Source organism: Notechis scutatus, chromosome 9, assembly GCF_049901735.1.
Source record: "Notechis scutatus isolate UNSWTSFEM ecotype Mainland chromosome 9, rNotScu1.2, whole genome shotgun sequence".
In the NCBI taxonomy this organism is placed as follows: Eukaryota; Metazoa; Chordata; class Lepidosauria; order Squamata; family Elapidae; genus Notechis; species Notechis scutatus.
In genome coordinates, this window is record NC_142017.1 from 1,288,705 (window position 1) to 1,315,821 (window position 27,117).

General features: G+C 48.9%; 1 protein-coding gene across 1 annotated transcript in view; it reads right to left on the bottom strand.

Moving 5' to 3' along the window:
* ZFPM1 (zinc finger protein, FOG family member 1) overlaps positions 1-27,117 on the bottom strand; it is a 72,606-nt gene that overhangs the window by 33,566 nt on the left and 11,923 nt on the right. Inside the window, 1 exon segment of the mRNA XM_087971379.1 lies at positions 3,407-3,538. Coding sequence (XP_087827505.1) covers positions 3,407-3,538 — 132 coding nt within the window.

Below are 27,117 nucleotides of genomic sequence, written 5' to 3' on the forward strand. Positions count from 1 at the left end.
ATAGAAAAGAAAAGAAAAGAAAAGAAAAGAAAAGAATTCTTTATTGGCCAAGTGTGATTGGACACACAAGGAATTTGTCTTGATATAAATATTCCCAGTATACATAAAAGAAAAGATACATTCGTCAGGAGTCAAGAATCATAAGATATGACACTTAATGATAGTCACAGGGTACAAATCATACTAGGAAACAGTCTGGGCTGGCTGGGGAATTCTGGGAGTTGAAGTCCACGAGTCTCAAAGTTGACAATGTTTGGAGGCCCCCGCTCAATAGGTTTGGGCCCAGGAGCAAGAGAGCTTCAGCCGCTAAACTTGGGGGAGGGGGTCAGGAGCTGGGGTTGCCCCCAACCCAGGCCCACCCTCGGCTGGTGGATCCCAAGGAGAAGCACCTTCAGGGCCGGTGCCACCCGGGATGCCCTCAGAGCAACCGAGAACCATTATTCTCCCCATTAACCTGCTGGTTGAGATAAGCCGATCTCTGAAGGTGGCGTGAAAGATTAGTGGGCACAGGGCATGTTTGCCTTTCGAGCGCTTGCTTACTCCACGGGCCCCATAAATGGCACCGAGGACGGGGGGGCGGGGTAAGTGGGTCTGCCTGACGTCACCAGCCACGGACGATTATTATTAATACAGGTGACCAGGGTGGGGAGGCGATGATTAATATCAAATCAATCGGCGGGTATAAAAGTCCCATTATTTGGGGCTATAAATCAAAGCGCTGGCATATTGATTGTTATCCATCCTGCTGAAAGCTTCTTGCTATGCACCACGGGAGCAACCGTTATTGCAGCCGGCCCCTTATCACGCGCTATCGCCTCCTTTTATCACGGCGCTAGTGCCAGGTGCGCACTCAGCCGGGGCGGGGGGGAGATGGCTCGGTGGCTCTTTCTCTCTATTTTCTCATCTCCCCCCACACACACAACCAGAGGGTTTTGAAGAGAGCTTCGATATCTGATACAACCCCCTCCTCTCTCTCTGTCTCTCTTCCCTTCTGCCGACCAGCTGGGTGGGTCAAAGTCTGCCCCCATAGCAAGACCCTTGGCCTTTCAAAAGCCTCCCCCTCCCCACTCACCCCCAGCCCCAAACCCCAGGCCCACGGTCCAAACCTCCACCCACGTGCAAAGGACGATAAATGCATGCCTGCTCATGCTTTCTGCATGAGCCACGCATGCGGTTCCCACGGTCCGGCTGCCTGCATGCACACCCGCAGGAGAGGGACGGCCGTGGTGGACCTTCGACGGATCAAAAGTCTGAGAGATAACCACGATGAGGAGCCTGACCCCCTTGCAATGCAGGGTGGGGTGGGGCGACGGGGGCAGATGGCTTCAGAGATCGTTGTCCTGCTGCCGAGTGGGGCCAGAAACCCCTAGAGATAGTCCTCGTTTTATGACCGCAATGGACCCCGAAATGTCTGCTACGCGGGACAGTTGTTAAGCGAGTTTTGCCCCACGTTCACGATCTTCCTTGCCAGACTGAATCCCTGCAGTTCTTAAGTTAGTCATGCCGTTGTTAAACAAACTTGGTTTCCCACTGACTTTGTTTGAGAGAAGGTCACAAAAGGTCATGTCACCCTGGCGACACTGTCATAAACACAGGACAATTCGCCAAGCGTCCAAATTCTGATCATGTGACCGTGGGGATGCTACAATGGCCGTAAGTGTCTAACGACGGTCATAAGGTCCCTTTGTCCAGTGCCGTTGCAACCTGGAACCATCACTAAATGAACCGTCATAAGTCAAGGACTACCTCTTCAGCTCTAGTTCTGCTTGAACTGGTTTCCAGCGGCCGTCTATGCCAGGGCCCCCCCAAACTTGGCCACTTTAAGACGCGTGGACTTCATCTCCCAGAATTCCCCAGCCAGCATAGCTTGCTCTCTTGTAATCCCTTCCTCTGCAATCTCTCCACTTTAGCTGGTAAGAGAAAAAGAAACGGACACGGCTGGCTGGGGGATTCTGGGAGTTGAAGTCCACACGTCTTAAAGTGGCTAAGTTTGGGGGCCCCTGGTCCATGAGAACGCTGAAGGACGCTGGGCATGTGGTGGGAAGCCACGTTGGAGCCCCCGCTTCCCCCCGGAAGGCAAACTGGCCCAGCCATGAGAGAAGCCGCAAAGCCTCTTGTCTTCTGCCCCGAGGAGAAAGGAAAGCGCTACTTTCATTCTTGCGTTTTGCAAATGGAAATTTTGATTTTTTTAAAAAGGGGGTGGGTGGGTGGGAGAGGAAAGTACCAGGTCAGCCCTCACCCTCACCTTTGCAGGGGGAGCCACCAAAGCCAGCGAGCTCTACGTTAGAGAACGGGAGGTGTATTGATTGCAATTTGAGCCAGAGCCGAGGGCTGGTGAGCCGAGGACTCCTGTGCCGCCAACGTTGGGCGGCCGTTGGCAGCCATTCCTCGCCCTCCCCGACCCCTCCCTGGCAAGGAGATCATAGTTCACAAAACTCAGGATCTCAAGGGCTGCCTCTCTCCCTGGAAAAGTCACCGTCCCTCTTGTCAAAACGGGGACACCTGTCTGGACTTCTCTATCGGAGCCGGTCCAAGAAAAATATCTTTTGCATTCAAAATATATTGGGGGTTAGGGTTAGGGGACAAAAATAAATTATAAACCAGAGACCTTTTCATTGGGAATTATGTCAGCAGAGTATAGTAAAGATGATATATATATATATTTAATAATCCATGTTATTGCGGCAGCAAGAATGGTCTTTGCCCAGAAATGGAAGGTTAGCGAAGGCGAAACAATAGATAAAGATTTTCTGACCTGCACTGAAATGGATAGGTTAACCATGGAAATGAAAAATAAAGACGAATCTGATGGCTATATGATACGGAATACATTTGATCGTTGGAAGGAACAGAAAGGGAGCTTGCAATATGAACCATTCAACTGAGACGTAACCGAAAGGGTTTAAAATATATAAAGACCTAATATATATAAATGTATATAAGATCTTGTATGAGATGCAAGGACAAAAATTTATGTCGAAGAAGTCCATCACGTTCAATGTTTTTAAATACTGTAATCAATAAAATTTATAAAAATATATATGTTTGTATGTATGTGTGTGTGTGTGTGTACAATGGTTCTGAAGAAAGCTATTTATTTAGGACCCTTTTTCACACTTATGATGGTTGCAGAGCCATTGTATACACACACACACATACCTACGTACACACATATATATTTTTACAAATTTAATCGATTACAACTGAATAATTTCAGCACTTCACTTCACAACGGCGGCAAGAAGAGTCGTAAAATGGACCACAGCTGTCCCACTTAGCGATGGAAATCCTGGGCTCAGTTGTTCTTGTAAGTTGAGGACCACCTGTATTCAAGGGGGCTCCTGGGCAGGGGTGAACTGTCGCCCCTCCCTCCCTCCCCACTAGGCAAGCAAACCCAGGCACTCACTCTCGCTACCCGGGGAGCCGGCTGAGTCGCCTTCCATGGAGCCTTCATGATCCGAAGCGCTACCTTCCTTCTCGGACAGGTCACCGTCTTCCAGAAGGCCACCCGTTTCTTCTTCCATCTCACCCAAGGTGCCTGCAGGAGCAACAGAAAGACCAGAATTAGGTTAGGTGCCCATTCTGCCTCTTTCTAAACCCAGCATGGCTGACCGGGGAATTCTGGGGGTTGAAGTCCACAGGGCTTAAAGTTGCCAAGGTTGGGCACCCCTGATCTACGTTGGCAGCCTTGTAGGACCCCTACGTTGTCTTGGCATCATGCCTACTCTGATGGGGTGTCCTCAGCACAATGGAGCCAAAATGTAGGACCCAGAGCTGCAGCCTAAATCCATGTCAAAAGGGAATGGAGGCACACAAGTTGAGGTCATGGCAGTAGAAGACTTGATTTAAAAAAAAGTACTCAAGAGACAGGAAGCATCATGGCCAAACATAACACGCCAGTGAAGGCTACTGAGATGTTCTGCTCCTTTACCGATTCTTTGCTTCTGATACAGCCAACCAGCAAGACTGACTCCCTACTCTGTGCAAATGGGGTTGCAAGGGCAAGATGGGGAAGCAACCTGGGCCACCACAATGATCTCACGGCCAGGATGCTGTTGAAGATAGACCTCATGATGGACCTCATGATGGACCAGGCCTCCTAGTTCAGGAGAAGGCTCACATGCCTGATCTAGAACCTAAAAGGACTGGAACTCATGATCAGAAGAAAAACACGTTTCAGTCCTCCCCAGTTGTGTAGACGTCGGAGCCTCAGGAGGCCACGATTCCAAGGATATGGAACATTGGCCTTCTCAAGTTCTTCTAGCCTCCCAACCAAGATCGCCTCTGATCTGAAGACTCCAAAACCAGCTATGCCAGCAATGATTGCTAGATTGAGCCACCTTCATTGCAGAAATACTGCTGGTTCAGGGGCTGTGAGGGTCTCTGGCCTCTGGCTCCCTCTCTCTGCCCCACTCTCCCAGGGAGAGGGCAGAAGAAGAATTAGGGAAGGACCGAGTGGGTTAACTTTATCAGAACCAGGAGCGTGAAGGCGTGAAAGAAAAAATTAGCCTAACGAATTTACAGTGAGAGAAACGATTTGTTAGCGAGCGATTGTTTCTGAATATTATCAGAGCTTTTTTAATTGTGCTGGAACAGAAATTAGTAGCATTAGAATAAATTGCCTTTTCTTTGCTGGCAAGCTCTTTATTCACGCTCATTGTTGTCTGCTTTGTATAGATTATGGGCCCTTTGTTCTCCCAGCGTAAATATACATGCCTGAAGTCTCGGAGAGTGGCTGAGGTATGGAAAAATGCACGGGGGTTCTCTCCGCTTCTGGGGGGGGGGAGCTTTGTTTTCCTTGGGGGGGGCATGAGGGGCAGGTAAGGGGCACAGGACCACTTCCAGAAAGAGGATGGGCTTATTAGAAGTGGAGCAAAACGTCTCCTCTGCCATCTTCTCTGGTCAACACGGAAGCCCCCCGTTTGGTGTAAGTTACAGTGTTCAACCTTACTTTGATTTTTGAAACATTATTATTGGTCTTTTGGCCCCGGAAGGAAGCCCAGGAAATACACACACTTGGGATGCAGAAAGGTTCAGCAAAAGGCCCAGAGCTTGGCCAAAGGGTGGATGGAGAGACCCTCCTCCAGTGCCTCCCCCCCAAAACTACCCATCAAGTCCAGGGGTTGATATCTGCATTTACTTCTGAAGGCCAAAAACTAGGGGCGTCACCATTTCTACGTCTGGGGCAGGACCTGCCCACCGCCTTCCGCCAGGGTACAGTTAGAGATCTGTGATTTATGGCCGAGCCCGTTAACTCCGCCAACTGTGGCTTATCCAGAAAACCACAACTTCACACAACATGTAACCCCTTGGAGGCTTATGAGCTATAATTTATGACCTAAAAACTGTCGCTACCTAATCGGGGAATCTCTTGGTGGAACCTGGGCTTCTGGCTTCAACCAAGAACCCCGGGCAGGTTGGCAGAACCCACCCAAAACGTTTGCAGCTCTTTTTTTCTTGGGGGGGAGAAAACGCAAAGCTTTCCTTCTGGAGGTCCCCCCTGCATTCCTCTGCACCCAGAGAAATTGCCCCCACCCCACCCCGAAAACCATCCGGGCTTCCTTGGACTGAGCTGGTCTCTTCTTCCGAAGACAGGAAGGAGAAAGGAGGCGAAAGAAAAAGGGGAGAGCCTGGAAGAGGTGCAAGGGAGGAAGGAGGGAGGGGAGCCGAGTTGGGATTGCTCGGAGCCTAGAGGAGTTATCACTTCACGCAGACTCCCTCCGTCAGCCTGATCTGTCTATTCTTCATTAAGCAAATACGCTGAAATGGAAATGAAAACATAATAGCTATTTGATTTTGGGCGAGATATTTTGCATATTGGCTCACTGCTGATAGTGGAATTTCATCAACTCCCTTTTTTCATGCTTTAAAACTGAATTACTAAAGGCTGGCTTTGGGGGGGGGAGGAGGAAGGGGAAGGGGCGCCCGAGACACACTCACTTCCCAGATCTTCCCGCTCAGACGGTTAAACTGGGGTTCCTTCCCTTCCCCCCACTTTCTCCTTTCTCCCCCCCCCGCCACACCCAACGCAGGTTTTCTTTTTTAAACATTGCAGCCGTTCTAAAGGAGAATTGGGGGCAAATCCAAGGTGATGGGGCCATGTTACCCCAGCAGATGCTCACCAGCTTCCTGCCCCTCCCATGAACTCTGTGGGGAGGGAGGCAGAGAGGGAGGAGTGGGAATACGTCCACGTACAGAGAGAGGAGAAGCCCAGCAGTTGCAAAACCCCCAAACGTGGGTGCTCTGGGGTAGGATGTTTACCCTGGGTGAAGAATACGCCTGCTGTGCGTCTGCCACCCTCCCGGGGGGCTCCATTCCTGGGCACGAGAGATGGGTCCCCCCAAGCCTTTAGGCTCCATCCGATCCGATCTAGAAGACAAGCCCCTTCCTTTTCATTTCTGGTCAGAGCAGCTGGACCCACCCCCTGGCTAATCCCAACAGTTAACCAGAATCGAGCCCGGCTAGTCCTTGGAAGAGAATTTGAAAGCCACTTTTGCAAAAAATTTCCCAGAACCGCCAGAAGATTTGGCGTGCTACCTCTTGTAGGGTAGCCTTGGTGGTTTCTCTGAGCTTGGTGGTGTTCTTGCAGACATTTCACGACCCAACTAGGTAATGACATCAGTGCTACCTGTTCTTTATCAGCATATCCCTTGTTGAAGGGGATGGAAATCAGTGATGGAGAACAGACTTTAAGACTGTTTTGGGACAGAGCAAGGAACTCTGCTCACTGGCTGCTATTGGCCTCCCTTGTGCCCCACCTGACTCCTTGCCTCTGTGCCCCCTGCCCCATTTTGCAGCCAATTCTCCTATTGAAAGGAAAAGACCCACTCTCCACACGCCCATCCTCTGGTCAGCTCCGTCTGTTCTTATTCAATTGTCCCTTCAGTCTGACTCAGCTTAGCAGATCTAGAGCCCTGGATGAGAAAGTAAAACTTTTCTTCCCTTTTAGCCAAAATTGAGAATTCAGGTTATTTATAGCTTCAACATATCTTGCTGGCTGGGTGTTTACCTCAAATCCTACACAACCTAAGGAAGGTAAAACGTAGCAAAAACTTTACAATTTGGAGGAGTCCAGAGTTATGGAAAATCTGGTTTTCCAGGGTAGGAAACAAGCAAGATGGGACTAATTGGAAAAATTCAGGAAGTGAGATACACACACTCAGCTCCCCAGGAGGCCCTCCTAAAACACTTCCTCATCTGGAAACACAAAGAAATACATTTTACCCAGAATCCAACACACCTTTCTCTCTTTTTCTTTCCCACTTTCTGACAGGGCTGCGTTTTGCTCTTTGTTTATACACCTGTCCCCCAATAAAGAGAAACAAGCTCCCCCTCCCCCTTCCTAAGACCTGGCAAGTCAACTCAGCCTTCCTTCCAGATCCTTTCTAAACCTTCACAAAGGCCAGTTCGAATCCCCAATTTCCCCTTTTTGTCCAAAAGGTACCGCCAACTGAGCGTGTGGCACGCTAAAGAAAGGTAGCTTGTCAATCCAAGGCAGGCAAGATAATTCCTTTGAAAAACAGCCCTTTTGAGTACTTGCATTTATATTCATATTTAGCTCCTAACTGCAAGGAAATTGCTGGCTTCTGGGTGGCTGCACTGTGGAACAAGTGAGAGATGGAAAAAAGCCTTGTGGGAATGAACTTGGTGGCTCTTAAGAATGCCAGGGGAGTGGGGAAGAAAGGGGCTTTATTGGGATTTGGGTGTTGGTCTTGCCCCCCCGCTTTTTTTTAAAGGAGGGAGTTAAAGAGAAACTAGGTATTGTCCAGGAGGACATGGCCATTTGTGCTGAGATTTCCTCTCCTTTCTTTTCACAAATGAGAGAACAATCAAAGATTTCCTTCAGCTCAAGGTGCCAATTGAAATCAAACTTTGGGTCTAAGGCAGGTCCTTTTCTCTCCTATAAACACGGCCAGGCAATCTTATTTAAAATATCGTACAGCTCTTCCGCCAGGAACAGCATTCCAAGAAACCTGTTCTGTTCCAGAAGTGTGGGACTACACACCCCAATATCCTGTGCCTGCAGCTGAAAAGGATTCTGCTTCCCACCCCATTCTTCCTTTCCTAGGCCTTCAGGTGCACAACCTCCCTAGAGTGCCCCTCCCCCCCCTCAGTGGGTCCTTTGGAAGCAGGGGGTCTCCAACCTGGGCCACTTGTGGACTTCAACAACTTTGCTGGCTGAGGAATTCTGGGAGTTGAAGTCCACAAGTCTTAAAGTGGCCCAGGTTCGGAGACCCCCTGCTTGGAAGCATCTCTCTCCACCTAGCAGGAGACAGGAGTTGGCTCTCTGCAAAACCATCAAGGGATGCCCCACCAAGGGTGGGATGCGGGAGACCAGATCCCCGTTGACGTTACCTGGTTAAGTAATCATGAACAGACTTAATGGAAACCACCAAGCTCAGAGAGCACCAAGGACCCCCAAGGTTCAAATATTCCCTGCTGTTGGCATGAATCTTCTTCTCCGGGAAAGTTGGGAAGAGCTAGACATTTGGTCCAAATCTCTATTAAGAGTTCAATTAGTCAATCATTTCATTTGCACCAAACTTCGCCTCTTGTCGCCTGAACAATAAACCTTTCTTGATCTTTCTCATTTATCCAGTAAATTTTTTTAAAAAATCTATCTGGAGAGAGAGAGAAAGAGAGAGAGAGAGAGGAGGGAGGGAGGATTTTTTCCAGGCTGCCAAGAGAGAGACCCTGACAGTCCCAAACGAAGCCTGCAGACAAGAACTCAGCCGATAAGACGCGGTGATAAGAACTAGAAAATAGCAACAGATTCGAACTTTCCCACCAGCTTGGAGATGGGGAGGCAGCCACTCCATGCCAAAGCTGACAACTCCCCGTCCCCCTCCCTTTCCCTCTGCGTATCCATCAAGGGGGGAAGGGTGGGGGGGAGGGGATATGTCTTTGGGACTGCAGAGCACCTGTGTTTTTTGAGGGGGGGGGGGCATTTTCAGGAAAGCGTCGTAGGAGTGAGAAAAGCCTTTGGTTTTGCAAAACTTTTGCAAAGCGGTGGGAAACGTTAGGCTGAAGGATCTTCTACTCGTTGTCCACAAAGGCTTCGACCTGAAAACTGGGAAGGGAACGTGGAGATCACAAACAAGAGCTGGGCTGCGATAGTGGAGATATATACCCTCCCAGAAGAGATAAAAAGCTGAATCTCGGGGAGAAGGCTTGCTCCCACAGCAGCTCTGCGAGGTCGTTCCCACCGGACAAAGATTCTCCAGTTGATGGGATGGCTTAGCGGACTTTAAAGCCGCGTTTCTCAACCTTGGGAACTTTAAAGACGAGCAGGTTTCTCCTCCTAGGATTCTGCTGGCTGGAGAATCCTGGGAGTTGAAGTCCTCCCATCTTAAAGTTGCCAAGAAACATTGCTTTCGAGAGGTGGGTGGGAAAAAGAGAGAAGAAAGGGGGTTTGGGAACCTCTCATCCTCCCTCCAGCAGAGTTGCCTTAATTATCCATTCCCATCACCCCAAGACAGAGCTGCTCTTCGCAATTATTACTCCCTCCAATTAGCAAACAGAAAAACGGGCAATTTGTAGCATAGAAATACAGGTTTGAAGTTCAGTCTTGCAACTTCTTCAGAGAGGGCCGGGCGCTCCTTCCCAAGACTCTGACAAGGGCAAAAGAGAAGAAAGGTTGGACGCCACCGATACAACCTGGTAAGATGGCGAGATCGAGACACGACCCACCACCATCGCTAGGTCTTCAGCTCGAGTTTTTTTCCTGAAACACACCAGGTCCCTGACCTTGCCCGAGAACAGGGGTCTCCAACCTTGGCAACTTACTTTAAGTCCTGTGGACTTCAACTCCCAGAATTCCTCAGCCAGCATAGTTGGCTGAAGAATTCTGGGAGTTGAAGTCCACAGGTCTTCAAGTTGCCAAGGTTGGAGACCCCTGCCCTAGAAGACAAGGTGGGCCACCATCTCGACGTATCTCCTGTATCTGTCCAGCTTTCAGCAAAGCTCAGAATTCCCCCCACCCCCCATGACCAATATTATCTCACAGTGGCTTAACATGAAATGAGAGATGGAGATGGAACACATTCTCCCTTGTTCTGTAGTAGATAAGCTTTAATCTGCCTCTGTCCCGAGGTGTGGTTGTTGTATAAACAGCACAGGGGAGACCTTCCCTACTGGGATAAGAAGTTTAGCAAATTCTTCGGAGCAGAATTCTTTCTGGGCTGCACAAGCACAGCTCGGAAGTGCTGGGTTCCACATGCAGAAAACCAGCCAATCGGAGAGATGGGACAGCTAATGTGTCCTCTTGTTCTGGAGACATTAATCCATTTTGGTTTTTTGGAAATGGGAGGGAACTTCCAAATGATCAAGTACCCCCCCACCCCAATCCTAAAAAAGAAGTATAGTCCAAAAGGCATAATTTTGTTGGCTAGATTACTTGAGTTGTACAGAGCGTTGAAAGAAATGGCAAGTTTACTGCAAGTCTTCTCCACATTATCTGGAGCTCCTAGTTTTCTCTGAATAAACTGTGAGTGCTTCAGCTGACAGTGCCTTCACTTGTGCTTAGTCTTCAGGCAAGTGTCACTACCAAACAATCCAGGAATGTTTGAGTATTTCTCAAAACTGATTTAAGGCAGCGTTCCTCAACCAAGGCCACCTTACTATTTGTGGACTTCAACTCCCAGAATTTCCAAGCCAGAATTCTGGGAGTTGAAGTCCACTCAACTTAAAGTGGCCAAGATTGAGATAACACTGGTTTAAGGTACTATCCAAACCAACTAAGAGTTATAAAACAGTCTCTGGATTGTCCTTCTGAACTGTAAAAGGAAGGACAAGAAGCCACTTCAGAAGAAAGCTACACAAGGGATGGTCTTTCTGAGATTCTGATATTGAGCAGAAAACTGCTTAACAGAAGATCAATTCTCAGTATATCTAGGCAGGGTGGAAAAATCTGGCCCCTCCCAAGAGATGGACCAAGTTCTCCTTCCTGAGAAAGCGTATTGAGGGGTTTCTATCTTGAAACTAAATCGATTTATTAAATTAGGGTCAGCAGGGGGGGTTGGGAGAGGGTGGGCTGCATACACTAGCATCTTCCCTGTTCATAGCAAAGAGGCAACGCAAGTCTTTGTAGGAAAAGAGATGAGTTGATCAACAGCAGCTGCAAAGTGGAAGATGCATCACTAGCAGGACACTGGTGTTCAACGTTTGACCAACAACTGTTCCGTTCATAGAACCCCACGACCTGCCTTTGGGTTCTCAGGCTTCAAGCCTCTTTGATCAAGAGGTCGTCCGTGAGTCCACAGGCCGCTCCTTTGCTGGATGAGGCCTCCTGCTACAGAAGCAGCCCAGGACCAATCAATTTAGTGCTGACAACTTGCCTATCTGTGTCAAAGATGGGAAAATGAACAGACAGCTAGGGAGACCACCAAAGGGATGTTGGGTAGATAATAAAAGCTCTCAGCCAGACACACAGCTCCGATAAGAGGCCACAGGATGCCAACTTTGTTAAGGATCAGAAATCTACTGCCCGCAGTGGGTTTTCCCTTCCCTCTGGAGGGAGTGAGACTGTTATGGCTGGGGGGGTGAGGAGCAAGACACATTTCTCACCCTTAATATAGCCTTTCTCAAGGGGTGGGGGGAGGTCATCCTGGCTGGGAATTCCAGGAGTGGCTCAGAATGAGAAATTGGGACTCCCCAGGAAATGGGTTAGGGATAGGATCCTGGCAACTCAAAGCCCCCTCTTGACCTAATGCATCGTGGATTTGTAGAATTCAGACTCGCTCCCATTTCTAACACTAAGCCCACCTCCCTAGATGTCAGCCGGAGGAGATGAAGGGAGTTTTAGAAAGTTCAACTTGCAAAGTTGATGGATGAGGAATAAGACTGGAATCCTGCATCCAGTTTTGGTCACCGCATTACCAAAAAGAGGTTGAGACCTTGGAAAAAGTGCAAAGAAGAGCAACTAAGATGATTAAAGGCCTGGAGATTAAACCATAGGAAGAACGGTTGCAGTAACTGGGTACGGTTAGTCTAGAGGAAAGAAGAACTAGGAGTGACATGAGAACAGTGTCCTAGTATTTGAGGGGCTGCCACAAAGAGGAGGGGGAGGTCAACTTATTCTCCAAAGCCCCTGAAGGCAGGACAAGAAGCAACCGATGGAAACTAATCAAGGAGAGAAGCAACCTGGAATTAAGGAGAAACTTCCTCACAGTGAGGACAATTAACCAGTGGAACTGCTTGATACCAGAAGTTGTGGGGGCCCCATCACTGGAGGTTTTAAGAAGAGACTGACAGCCACCTGTCTGAAATGGTCTAGGTCTCCTGCTTGAGCAGGGGCTGGGCTAGATGACCTCCAAGATCCTTTCCAGCTCTATTCTGATTCTGAATTCTACCAAGAAGGAGTTCTGGACATCTGAATATCCTCCCACATACCAAAATATACTCCCTGGAGGAGGAGGAGGAAGTGCTCAGGTTCAGCTTGGTCAAGGTACCCTAGGAAGAAGGGCCTTGTCCTTCCTGTTCTTTCCAACTCTCTCCGTTTTGGCTACCAGAAGCCCATTGGATGGGACAGCCATGATCCTCCTGCAGAACCCAAACTTCTTCCTATGAGGGTATCTCCCCACTAGGCAGGTAATCCTCAACTTACAACCATTCCGACAGCCCCGTATTCTTTTGAGCGTTTAGATTCTGCCGTGAAGCGAAGTAAGACGGAGGAAAACATGAAAGCCAAAAGGATTCGGAACCTCCTGGGGGACAAGGATGGGGGAGGGAGTGAAGCCCCCAGGCCTGCCCCATCCAATCGTGATCACACCGGCATTGGCGCCGTGCATCTTGGCTTGCTCCGAGCCCTCCGATTCCTCTCCAAACCCTTGAAAACGTCTCCCGAGATAAATGCTCCTATCAGTCTGGTGTGAGCAACTGATAAATGCGTGGATGACGCCCATCCCAGGAGCGAAGGAGATTGTCCCTCTGTCTCAACATCTATGCGTTCCGATCAGTCCTCTGCCATGCTCGGAGACGATAAAGTGGTGCTGCCTTCCGATGTGGGTCCCCGAGACAATGGGACGGAGCCTCCCTTCCAAGCAGACCCAGGAATCAAGGGAGCCTCCGTGACTTTCACTGCTCTCCCCTTCGGGGGTCCTGGATTTGGGGGTCACCTCGGAAGGGCTTCTAAGACCCAAACCCTGGGAACCAGCTACGTCTTCCATAACTGGAAAAAATGTCCGCCTGGTCTCGCTCTCAAGGCTTCACTCTGCTCCCTCACAGCATCGGAGTTTTTTCCCCCACCAGTGGGGATATTTCCATCCTAGGTTTGACTTTTCTTGGGACCAGATGGCCTGGTTCCCACAACCCATTTAAGTGGGTCACTTCGGAGGTTAATGCACTTGGGGGACATCAAAAGGAAAAGAAAACAATGCAAATTGAGGCTAAGTAATCCTTGGGGTGGTGGGTGGGTGGGGGGTGGCCTTTCACCTCAGCCCGGCCCAGTGTGTTGTGTTGTGTTGTGGGATTGCCAAAAGCGGAAGAGGGTCAAGAACTAGAGGAGAAAATGAGCAGCTGGAAAAGCAAAGCCCTCCATGCTCAAACTCCTGCCCAGCTGCCTTGGAACCCACCTCCTCAACCCTGATTGGTTGTGGGGACCAAGTCATACTGGCTGCGACCTGCTAGGTAGGCCAATGACAAAGGGGATGAGATCCTGGAGCCTTGCCAGTAGGTGCAAGGATTCAAGGGATGCCAGACCCTTCCAGGAGAAAGAAAGGGGGTGGAGACTCATGGAGGTCCCCAAATGACTCGGTTAATGATTGGGAGATCTAAACCTGGTTAGTTAGTGGTCAGCTGGGTTCAGGGTACCGGGGATGTTGGCTTATATTTGCAGTTAATAAACTGCAGCCTAATAAACCACCTGCTTCTTGAAGAAAAGCCATTCCATTCCCAGACATGCGACTGGAGACAGAATTTCTTCCCATGATATATAAATCTGGCTACAAGTTCTGATGGTTACCCAACGGGAAGCATCTCATGGAGATCCAATCAAATTCAGGGAGGACACAACCTTCCATGGCTCCCCCAAACAACAACATCACTTCCTAAGCACAAAAGGATCAACTATCACTAGATCCCAGTCAGTATTTGCCATAGAACCATTATCTTCTTTTCATCAAACAAACCAAAAAGCTAATTCTTACTTGCCTCAAAGACTTGGATGACTGAGAATCTCCACAGACTTATTCTTCTGCACTTCCAAGCCCACCTTCAAACCATTCATGCTTTGAGGCAAAGGGAAGGAATGTTGAATGCTGGCAAGGCTTGGCTTGCCTGGAAGTTAACATTATATAAAACACCTGCACTTTTACATGTGTTATTCCAAAGGTGCGCCATTTTTTCTTACCAAGTGAAGAACAGCCCACGGAGGTCTGCTGAAAGGAACCACCATGGCTCAAGCATCATGTCAACTGGTATGAGTGAGGGAATTGGTGTCACCTGAATGAAGATGTCATGATGAAGAGGTTGTCTGGCCTTTTTTCTAGACTCTAAAACAGGGTCAGTCAACCACTTTTAAGACGGGTGGCCTTCAACTCCCAGAATTCCCCACCCAGCACAAATTAATTGTTCTCACTATCAGAAATGTCTCCTTATTTCTAGGTTGGGTCTCTCCTTTATAAGTTTCCATCCCTTCTTTCTTGTCCTGCTTTCAGGGGCTTTGGAAAATAAGTTGTCCCCTTCTTCTCTGTGGCAGCCCCTCAAATATTGGAAGACGGCTATCATGTCCCCCCATCCTTCTCTTCGTTAGACTATCTCTATGCCAGCAGCCTCCCACTCCTCTTTCTGCACCCTCCCCAGAGACACTGCGCTCAGCTCTGCTCCTTCCTGAAACCCCAAAACGCCGAGACCTTCTGGGATCCTTTCCAAAGATGGGAAGAAGACGCCGTGATTGACAGCCTTCTGGCTGAAGTCTCCAAGGAAGGAGCTGGAAACCCAGGGGGAGGAAAAAAAAACCAACCCATCCTGTCCGAGAGCTGCCTGGACAAGATGGTGCCCAAAGGTCAGGAGAAGATCTGAACTTCTGGCTGGTCCACCTCTCCTCCTCCGCAGCTGCCTCCCTCCCTCCCGGCCCCGTCCTGCCCCAAAGCTCTGGGGAGAGGAAAGAGACGGGGTGGGGAGCACCGGCTGAGAAAAAGCAGCTCCTCTCCTGCTATCAGGAGATTGGTTTCAGGCAGAGCTCGTCCCTCTGCCAAGTCCATATCCTATTGGCGGCGGGTGCAGTTACTTAACATTCATCACGGATTGAACTCTGTAACGTTATCAGGGCTGAGTGTGGCGCCATCTCAGGGGCCGGCCATTCTCGGCTCTCAGATAGGACCGATAAACCACTGATAGATTACAAAAGATTGTTTCACTTCAGGGGACACGATTACTAATACTAATAGTGCAAGAGAGAGAGAGAGAGAGAGAGAGACGGAAGGCTTGCCTGGTATCACGCTGCCTCCACCGAGGAGGAGGAGGAGCAGGAGGAGCAGGGAAGGGCGAGAAGCAAAGAGGAGGAATAACAAGGAAGACAATAGCAGGCCAATAGCAAGGAAGTGATTTTACCTTGCAGACGGGGCCCCAATAAGCCCCCCCCCCCATAGATTTTTAAGGGAGGAAAAGAGACTAATGGAGCTATCTTGGGCAGCTTTCCTGCACATCAGACGGAGAGGAAGCGACCTTTAATGCTTGGGGGGGGGGGGCAAGTGGGGGGAGCTGGGGAGGCTGAGATTGGGGAGGAAGCAGAGGAGCCGGAAAGAAAAGAGGGAAGAGAGATTCACCCTGCAGCCCTTCTTCCCCTTCAAACCCGTCCTGCAAACCTCAAATTATTGATATTTCCTCCCCCCGCCCCCCCAAGCCCAGGGAAAGATTGCATTCGAATTCAGAAACGTATCGTCAACGCCATCAGAAGGACCTCCCTCCGGTTATCTCAAAATGGGGCTCTTCAAAATAACGGTTCCCCCCCCCTCCCCTCCTCATCGTTCTACGCTAATTCTGCAAATGCCGTGAAAACTTATGGACCGGTGAATTGTGGGGCAAGCTGTGTGAAGCCAGTGCCCAGTGCGCACAACTCGGGAGAAAAGGCTCAGGTCGTTACGAGGCCCTAAAGATCACCTGTGGGTTATGCTGAAATCATGGCCTTCTAGGTCAGAAGGGAATGGCACAGCTGGCAGAACCACCTCGGAAAGGCCCCAAGCCAGGCCAAGGTGCCAAAAGCACAGAGTTAACTTCTCTGCTTATCATAGGTTGGATCTAATGGACCAGCAGGTCATGAGAAACCATCTCGGTGGGAAGGTGTCTCAGTTGCCCAACGAATACTCCTGAAGCAAACCAGGGTTGGTGAGGGAGAGCTTACTCAGGTGCCAAGAAGGCTTGGCTCTTGTAAATTCCTGCAGCTTCCTTCCGTCCTTCTCCGGAAGCGTGGGTCGGGGAACTGTCTTCCCCTCTGGAGCAGGCATTCTGCCAATGGTCTCAGCACAAAACTTTATTCCAGGACAGGATGGTGCTTGGTGAACCTGATGGGGGTTCCCAGATAAGTGTTGTAAAAATCCAGAAGAAGATAAGGAGAGAGAGAGACTCCAAACTCTTGGCCGTCGTTTAGTGGCGATCCAGATTTTTCCAGACCTGATTTGGGACCTCGAATTCTGGCATCCAGTTTACCCTAGCTGGGAACATGGGGTTCTCGCCTGTCTTTCCCGCACACGTTTTTGCACCACAACAGAACTTGTGACCTCACAAACCTTGGCAGGGGTCTGTCCTGAGAGGTTGGCTCTCTCCAGCTATTTTCTCTTTCTGGAGGACCAGCTGGGCAAAATGAATCAATGGATGGAGCAGAGTTTGGATGCCCCTAAGACTATCCGACATCATCAAATCTGTGACCAGCCACCAGCCAGAGCATGGAACAAACTCAAAGAAGTAGTTCAAGATCGGAAGATGTGGAGGCACCTGGCCCACACAGTCGCCAAAAGTTGGATAGGACTGAATGGAGAACATCACATCACATTATCAGGACTATCCAAGCCTCATCTCCTCCAAAGCCTCCAATGTTGTGAAAAATATTAACCACACACAAATCCTGGAATAACACTAGTACTCAGGTCCCACAGGTGCTTTTCCAAAAGAAACTGAAGAAGCTTCTTGGATGAGAAGCGAAATGTTTTCAAAGAAAAAAACAAGGAAGTCCAGTTGGATGAGTTGGATGATGGAGAATCTCCATAGACCCAGGGGCTACATACACCCCCTACCACCACCAGCACCAGGGAAGTTGTTGACTTCAGCTCAATTCTATATCCACAACTGGTGCCTGACGTGTGCTGGGACATCTTCCAAGACGTTGAGAGCTGCAAACCCTCCAGGTCTGAAAGAAGTCCATTCAGAGGTGGCATATGTCATCTTATTAAATCTACATGCCGCCCATTTCCTGTTGTAGTGACTCTGGGTGGCAAATTAGCTTCAATGGAAAAGGATCTAATGGACTCTCACAGAGATTATCTTTAGGGCCCCATAATATATAGAAATTCTGGTGCTTAAAAAGGTTTCTGTGTGCATCACGTTTCTGCTGTCCCCCCCCCCTTGTTTCCAAAAACAATAGGATGCCTTTTCTAAATATAGGAGACAATTGACTTTTAAAAGCCCCAAACACAGACATCGCACTGCTACCCATCTGAAGGTCCTATGAGGCGAAGAGAATTGGGGGGGGGAACCTCCAATATTTGTGCATTCCTCAAATAAACTATAAAAGGAAACTCCCGGCTACAATGATGTTGGTGAGGTAGCAAGGCAAGACTCGCTACTAATATATTGATTTGTGGTCCTTTACTCCAGATCTTACTCTCCGACCCCCAAAACACAGATCTTTGGTTTACATTGAGATCGGGTTTTCCCCCTCTGCTTCCTTTCCCATGGTGTGTGTGTGTGTGTGTGTGTGTGTGGTGTGCCTTGTTCCCAGAGTTGTTTTGACTTCATTTGCAAAGAGGTGGGGGGGGGGAGGGGTTAAGAAAAAATAATAATGTACAATTTTAATTTAATGGTAACATTTTATCACCAGTTCCATGAATTATCAAGGCACCAGGGTTTGTGTGTTTTCTGTTCTTGGCATTTTGGTGGAGCGAGATAAGGGTAAAAAACAACAGAGCTGCTCAGAGAGTGAAAAAAAAAAGAGAGAGATAGATAACAAAGATATCAACTCCTACACAAAACAGCCCTGGACTTATCTCTGCTTTTTATCGCAGTTCTTTTAAAATAAGAGTTGGGGGGGGGGGGGGAAGAGAGAAGGAACAGCCCGGCTGGAATGGGGCAGCGGGTTGGAAATGAACTTTATCCTGTTCCTTCTTTAGTTAGAAAATTTAGTGGGGAGAGCATCACCGACGACGGGAGGGCCTGCTTGCAAAAGGTCAGCTGGCTTAATACGTCCAGGATTTACTTTGTTGTAAGATGAAATAAAGCCCGCAACCCCCTCAAAGGGATTATTTATGGGTTGCAAAGACATACAGCCCTTGTGCAGTTGGGAAGCCAAAGGTGGAGTTGCAGGTTGCCTTTAAAAAGCATCGTATGCCAAAAACTGTCTGAAAGGCAAAAAATAAAAATAATGGTTGTCTTTAGGGCAGCGCTTCACCATTTTGATCACTGGAAGATAGGTAGACTTCAGCTCCCAGAATCCCCCAGCCAGACACCGGAAGTCCACCCATCTTCCAGTAGTCAAGATGGCGAATTCCTGCTCTAAAGAGAGATGTCTACATTGATTGCAAATGGATTCTCTTCCATCTTCTTGAGGGGCTCTGGGACCCAAGGAATTGCTATTTTCCTCCCCAGAATAAGGGGTCTGCCAAACCACTCTTTCCCTCCTCAAAAATCAGAAAACCTTCCTTATTTCTTGGGAAGAAGCCCTGGACACGCAGCATGGAACTGTGGTGTACTTTGTTTACATATTAAGGTAGAAGATGGCGGACGCCTTACCCTTATAATCCGTACTCAGCAATGGACATTCAGAGCTTCAGGACTCTCTAGGCCAGGGGTCTCCAACCTTGGCAACTTTAAGACTTGTGGACTTCAACTCCCAGAATTCCCCAGCCAGCAGAGAATTCTGGGAGTTGAAGTCCACCCCTCTTAATGTTGCCAAGGTTGGAGTCCCCTGCTCTAGGCAAGCCCAGAGGTGCCCTTAACAAAGTGCCTTTACCAAGTGCTGCAACCCTTCCAAATGAAGCTCTCCAAGCAGCCAAGACCTGTCCATCTCGGGGGCCTCTAAAAAGGCAGGGAAGGTAGAAAGAGAAGGGAGGCTTAGGGGTATCTGCGCCCAAGATTAGGGGTATCTTCGCCCTCTAACGTTGCGTCATGCTTGAGAGAACCTATGTTTTTTTTTCTTTAAAAAAAAATTCTCTAGCTCTGCCTCTAAAGACCGATTTCCAACCCGATAGCCTTCAGAGGTTTGCTATGCTCCAATGCACTCGTAAAACACCAAGCTGGGTGAGGTTTCTCCCACAGCTTTAGGGCAGCTCTGAAAGATTATTCACCTCTGGCCTGCTGGAGGCCTTATCCTGCACCTGCAGGATGGACCTTCTTGGGATCCGGCCCTCTTAGCCATAGCGCCAACTCCGGGTCACTGAAGTCTTTGGGTCCAGGGTGCTCCCTGTTGGCTTTCAGGCTGAGTTTAGTAGCCCATAAAGAGTAAGCAGCTGCAGGTTTCTCATGGGGAGGATTGGAGGAAATCTCAGGTCTGATCCAGGGGTTAAAGTCACTTAACCTTCCTTCCGAGGAGGAGGAGGAGGAGGAGGAGGAGGAGGAGGAGGAGGAGGAGGAGGAAGAGAACTCCCAAGCAAGGGTGGGGTGAGGGGCCCCCTACCAACCTATCCAACCTAGAATGCCAAATCTATGGGTTTATGGGGAGCCTCCCTGAGTGGCTATTCGCCATCTGAGGTTTGATGTCTGGCTGTGTCTTCGTCATCACCGTCTAAAGATACTTCTGGGTGGAGGGGAAATGAGTTCCAGGCCAGATTTGGGTAGGTGGTCCAGCGTATCCCACCATATAACTGAATAACAGGATTGGAAGGGACCTTGGAAGTCTTCTAGTCCGGAATTCTGGGAGTTGAAGTCCACAAGCCTTAAAGTGGCCAAGGTTGGAGACCCCTGGATCTAGCAGGAGCCCAATGCCATTTCAGACAATGTTTGGAGAAAGGAAGCCAGCATGGATCCATCTCCTGGGCGGGTCCTTTACTTAGAAGATCTGGAAGTGCCACATGGAAGGAAGTGGGGTTTCCTTTGTCTTCCATGGGTTGACTACCGGTGTCCAACCACACAAGAGCCAACAGGCGCTACCCTGTTTCTCCAACAATATGGCCTCCCCGATAGGAAGTCCCAGCATGTTTTATAGGCATGAAATGAAATTAAAGCCCCTCCCCCCCCAAATTAATGCCTATATTAAAACATGCGAAATGAGAGAATGGTGGGGGGCTTGCCGTTAGGAAAGTACTTTTGTTGTACACCGGATATGGTGCTGCCTGCGTTGACCCCATTCAAGTGCCCCACCAACCGAGGTCAACATCAAGCCATCGCCGCCACCCCCGAAGATGCAAGGGGGAATTAAGTCACCCCCCAAAAAGACAGCCTAGCCATTTTTTGGGGCTCAAAAAAAATAAGACCCGGCCTTATTATATGAGAAACACGGTACATTCGTGCACTTGATGATGCAAAACTGCGTATCTGTGAGATGCAATCCCTGCATTGCTAAACACCCACATGCACACCCATAGAGCCAGACCCACAGGCACACGGGCACACGGTCCCCACCAGAAGGGCGTCCCATGTTCTCTCTTTGTAGGGTTTGCAAATTCTTGCCCAGGGTCTGGCTGTGCTCCATGCGCTGCTCCATGCGCAAAGCCACAAAAGAGCCAGGCTTGGTGCTGGTGGGAACATGGGGCAGAGCACAAGAGGAGGGAGGGAGGGCGGCAGGCGGGGAGAGCCGAGGAAGGGACTCAAGGCTCTTCCTCCCCTCCCCTTCCCCTCCCCTCCCCTCCCACTCCATCCCTACCTTCTTTTTGAAAAACATAATTTATCTGTGTATTATCAAGAAATCCAGACACTTTAATCAGTGAGCTATGAAGTCAGTATTTCCATTCTTATCTCGTGGAGGAGTGGAAATGGAGGAGATCGGCAGCTCCCAGCCGGCCAGTGGTGGGGAATGTTAATGGGGGAAGGGGCTGAGCGATTGGCTACTGAGCGCTGCTAATCTCCCCCATTATCAAAGCCTTATCAATGCACCCATCAGTGGTGCGGTAATGGGCAGTTCAACTTTCCACATTATCATATCCGCTGAAACCAGGCACGAGAGAGAGAGAGAGAGAGAGAGAGAGAGAGAGAAGAGGGGGCCTCGGCTGGGGAGGGCAGCCAGGGGCTCCTTCGAGCTGCCCAAGACAGACAGACAGACAGACAGAGGGAAGGGAGGGAAAGAGGGGAGAAGGGCATCAGGGCTGGGGGGCCGATGAGTCAAGCCAGACGCTGGGCCAAGCAAAGGAACAGGTTCGCATGGACGCTCGCTGGTTGTCTCCCTGGGCTGGGCCATTTCCTTTTCCTGCATGGCCCCAAAGCCAGAGGTCTGTTTTCTTTGGAGCGCAGGATGGTTTGTAAAGACAAGAGAGACATCCATTCCCTGAGATCAACTAGCGGGCTGTTTCAGGGGGTCCGATGAAGGCCACAAACTCTTGCAGGCCCATGGAACCAGGGACCCGCTCTTGTTTCTCCCTCGGAACCTCCCCCATTAGCCTAGACATTATTCCTTGCGGTGGTCAACTTGGTGCTATTTAACCATGGTGGACCTCAAAGGCCACGCTGGTTGAGGACCCTGCGAGATGAACATCTCCAGAACTTCAGGGTTGGAAAGCAGACTTGGGGTATCTCTTCCCCCCCTCAACTCCTGGAGACTCCAAATAAGGCCAAGAGACCAACTTCTAAACCAGGCTGAGAAAGATCTTGCTTGGATCTTTCGGATCTGGAGATCAACAAAGTCAAGATAATGGCTGTAACTTTCCCTCTGGAGCAGCCCCTCCGCTGTGGAACGCATTGCCTGGTTGTGGCCGCCATCTTGTCTTTCTGGACCCCTCCCCTCCCTGCAAGCACCCCTGGCTATGCATCTGAAAAAATACCCCCCCCCCTCAAGGCTAATTTAAGGAAGGCAGAGTGATGGAATCCCATCTTGCAACATAAGCTTCCAACATCTCCCCGCTTTGCACATTGGGGAGTTTTCAGCCCATACAACTCCCTTCCCAGACCGATCCCTGAGTGAGACGGCAGGGAAAGGGCCGGCCAGTCTCTGGGGCCCACTCCATCTTTGTCTGTTGACAGCAGTGACCCAAGCCGCCAGGGCAGTCTTGTGCCGGTGACACCTTCACCAGCCCAGGCTGACCGCACAGTGGTGGGACACCTCTGGATGACCGTCCCTCCCTCTCTCGCCTCCTCTTGCTTGGACACAGGAAACAACCCCCTCTTCTCTCCACCCCCAGCTGAGCGGGGGTGCAGGCTGTGGGCGCAGCTCCTTCATCCCACCCCCTTTTTCCCCAGAGGGGTCTCCGGCCTGTGTGCAACAGAGAAGGCAGGGAGAAAGTGAGCACAACCACCACAACCAAGGACCCCCACAAAGGAACAGCATTCTTAGAAAGGAACAAGTGGCAAGCCACGGAGAAACAACCAGGGGGGTCCTGTGGCATCATCTAAACGTTTTGCCTACTACCCCTCGCTAGCAGGGACGTCTCCGGGGGAATTTTCATACCGAAAGTGTCATTTTGCAACCCACCGATTTGCTGCTGTGATCTCACCAGGTTAACAGACGAAATCTCAACAGACGAAATCCCAAATAAGGTGGCCCTGAGACCTGGAGCTTTTAGGTGGGGTGGAGTCTGGGGCCCCAGAGAATTTTTTTGCCCAGAGGGAGTAACTGCCTCCCACATCAAGTCAAACTTGGCCTACAGAAACACTGAGAACTTTCACCAACTTCAGAGCCAACCGATTGGCCTCTTTTACAAGAGAAGCCGAAAGAGGTCTTCAGATGACCCAAACCAGATCAATATTGGGGGGGCACAAAGAAAAGACACCCAATTCTGCCCTTCTTGGGGCCCTTAAGCAGCCCCTTCCTCTTGTTGCTAGCTCCTGCTTTATGGAGGGACATAACGAAGCTGTTTATACCAAGTTTGATGAGCTCCCTTCCTCCGATATTTGGCTGGGCTGAAGAGCAGCAACAGGTCCAACATTTTTCAGGGCTCTTCGGCTGCACCCCTAATTGCGACACCCTCCTTTCTGAATCCTAAAACCCTGATGCTGGCTGCTAATCCTAATTGCCTGCGCATGACGTTCATTCCAGCCATTTAATTCTGCAGCGGTAACTGGCTTTTGCATCCTGCTGATATTTCTACACTAGCTCAGCACTGCCCTGCTCCCTGAGTCAAAAAACATGTTCACACACTCGGATAAGCCAACATTGTTGAGCTCCAGGTTCAGGTTTGGCTTTCAAGCTAGCTGTCTGCCACCCCCCCAAAAAACCCAACAGGGCAAGAAGAAACTTATTTTGACCTCCTTCTAATTGCATTCAGATGCAAATAAGAGAGTATTTTATATAACGCTGCCGTGCTCTGGGGCAGATTGTTGAGGTGCATGCAAACTTTCTCAGCTTCGTGCAGCATCCTGGGTTGATTTCTAAAGGAAGATTTGCTTAACTGTAATTTAATGAATATCCCTGAATAGCTGGGTGGACTGGACCTTAACATTTGAACCACTGTATTTGCCACACACTAAATAAATAGAATGAATATCCTGGAACTGGCCGGGTTCAGACAACAGAGCCACATGCAAACCCACCCCGTTGCATGACGCAGTCGGAGGCAGCATCTGCAGCCTGTTCACTCACTTAGGTATCCAGTCTCACAAAAGGGATGCTTTGGGCTATGCACACCAACGCCTGACTCTGGCTAATTTCCAGACCGGGTCGGGGAAGGAGGGAGAAAATGTGCTGGCTTTCAGAATAAGCAATCATCAGGGCAATAGTCAGAGAGATGATTAACAAATTAGAGAAAAGGCATTTCCTTCTCTGCTGGCAAATCAGAGATGTCACCAAAACTCGTTGATGTGAGAAGGGAGGAGATAGCAGATATTTTGGAGAGGAGAGGAGGGAGGAGGAAGAGGCAGTGGGCTTATCTGGAATGACTCAGAAACATTCATTCCTTAACCCTATTCCAGCCAAGGTCAATTGCTGCATTCCTCTCTCCATTTCATCCTTTCCCCAAAACACGTTGCTACAGAACAATGAAAGAGTCATCTTCTTCTTCTTCTCCTTTTTTTTTTTTTCCTTTCTCCTCCAAATGCCCAGTCTGGACAATAGCCGGGTTTCTATTCAGTCCAGGAAACTTTGCCGCACCAATGCAGAAAGGAACATTCCCGCATCACAGCACAATGGTTGGCCTTCAGATATGGTGGAAAACCATAGCATGATTGATCTGGCCCCGGTTCTACGTATTGTGGAAAGCACTTTCAACAACTACTGCTACAACAGATTGTGGCTTAGAGCAAGGGTCTCCAACCTTGGCAACTTGAAGACTTGTGAACTACAACTCCCAGAATTCCTCAGCCAGCTAGAGTTGAAGTCCACAAGTCTTAAAGTTGCCAAGTTTGGAGACCTCTGGCCTAGACCTTCAGTGCTCAGCTTTATTGTTTCCATAATCACTATTACAAATGTTTTAATACATTAAAGCAGCCTTAAAAGTTTAATAATAAAGTGCAATGGGCCTCATTGTGTCTGCTTTCCCCAAACCCTGGAAGCCAAGTTACTCCAGAGAGCTTCTGGTGAACCAAAGGAGGCCCAGCTTCAGTATTTCACCTATTCTCCCTCCTACCCTGAATGTCTTGTTTAGACTTATTTGTCCTTTCCTGATCTTGTGATTTTTTTTAAAAAGCTGTCAGCTGCCCACATTCCTAACAGACAGGAAGTAGCAGGTGAAGCTAGGCAGAATCACATCTGATACCTGTACAATTAGCACAGGGCCCCCCCAGGGCTGTGTGCTTTCTCCACTTCTCTTCTTCCTATATACCAATGACTGCATCTCAAACGATCCATCTGTTAAAATACTGAAGTTTGCTGACGACACAACAGTGATTGGTCTCATTCGAGACAACGATGAATCCGCATACAGACGAGAGGTTATACAACTTGCCTCGTGGTGTAACCGGAACAATCTGCAACTGAACACACTCAAAACTGTAGAAATGGTGGTAGACTTTAGGAGAAACCCTACTACCACCACTTATAATACTAGACAACACAGTATCAACAGTAGAGACCTTCAAATTTCTAGGTTCTACTATTTCACATGACCTTAAATGGACACCTAACATCAAAAACGTCATCAAAAAAGCCCAACAAAGAATGTTCTTTCTGCGCCAACTCAGGAAGCTCAAACTGCCCAAGGAGCTGCTGATCCAGTTCAACAGAGGAATGATGGAGTCTGTCATCTGCACCTCTATAACTGTCTGGTTTGGTTCTGCAACCCAACAGGACAGACACAGACTCCAGAGAGGAATTAGGACTGCAGAAAAAATAATGGCTACCAACCTGCCTTCCATGGAGGACCTGTATCCTGCACGAGTCAAAAAGAGGGCTGTGAAAATATCTACAGACCCCTCACATCCCGGACATAAACTGTTTCAACTCCTACCCTCAAAACGACGCTATAGAGCACTGCACACCAGAACAACTAGACACAAGGACAGTTTTTCCCCAAAAGCCATTACTCTGCCAAACAATTCCCTAAACACTGTCCAACTATTTACTAAGTCTCCACTACTATCACTATTAATCTTCTCATCACTCCTTATCACCCATCCCCTCCCACTTGTGACTGCATGACTGTAACTTTGTCGCTTGCATCCTTACGATTTATATGGACTGTTTCCTAGTATGATTTGATGGCTTATTGTACCCTCTGACAATTATTAAGTGTTGTACTTGATGATTCTTGACTCTTGGCGAATGTATCTTTTCTTTTATGTACACTGAGAGCTTCTGCACCAAAGACAAATTCCTTGTGTGTCCAATCACACTTGGCCAAGAAAGGATTCTATTCTATTGTATTCATTTTGGAATTGGTTAGCCTTAGAAATTTGTTTTATAAATAAACAAACGCTCCTTACTTGCAATTCCTGCACCCTCTGAGGCTGTGGTGATTACACGGGAGGGAAGGAGGGAGGAAGGAAGGAAGGAAAGAAGAAAGATCAGAAAAATTGAGGGGGGGAGGAAAATGTAAATGTTCTAAATCAAAAAATGATACATAAATTTATAGGGGGTCGTATTTGAGAGGTACTCACCGACCTGTCTTGAGACTTTTATTCACTGATAATATCCATCACTCACTTTGAGGTCAGGAATCTGTTCTCTCGCTTTCCAAGCAGGAAATACAATACTCTTTATTCACTCCTCCACATAAAAGATGTATTTCAACCTGCTTTTCATCCAGCTGTCGGTCACCCCGTCCTCCCTTCCTCAGAGAGGTTCCCCCCCCGCCCCCCCCACCACTTTCTTGCCTTCAGAACTGCCCACAAAGCAAAAACTTTACATGGGCAGAAGAATCAGAAACCACACATGGGCGTTAAATTAATTAATCGGACCCTCTGATGTGGCTCCATATGAATCGTTTCCTGATATGGTTGCTGGAACTGGGCTGGTTGGGAGCCTTGTGTCCACCTTCATTTTCTCTTGGAAAACTCGCAAGCAGAGTTATGACAATCTGTGACTGAGAAAAACGTGGTTGCGAGCTAAACTTTGCAACACAGCCATACACCGTGTGAACGAGTTGAATACGCTGCCAGTGAAGAAATCTGCCAGCTAATCTACACAGCGTTCTTTGCCAGCCAGAAAATGGAGAACGAGATCTGCCTTAATGGGCAGGCACATTGCTTCTAATGTGGCAATCACAGACTAGTACGAATAGTACACAAACACACACACATACACACACACACACTTATTCAAATTCAACTTTCTGGCCTGCACTTATTGCTTTGCGACATGCTTCCGGCATGGGTCAGAAAGGACATGAAAACACAGGGTAAACATCTGGATTTAAAACTCCAGTTGCAAACTGTGACCATGAATCACAGGAA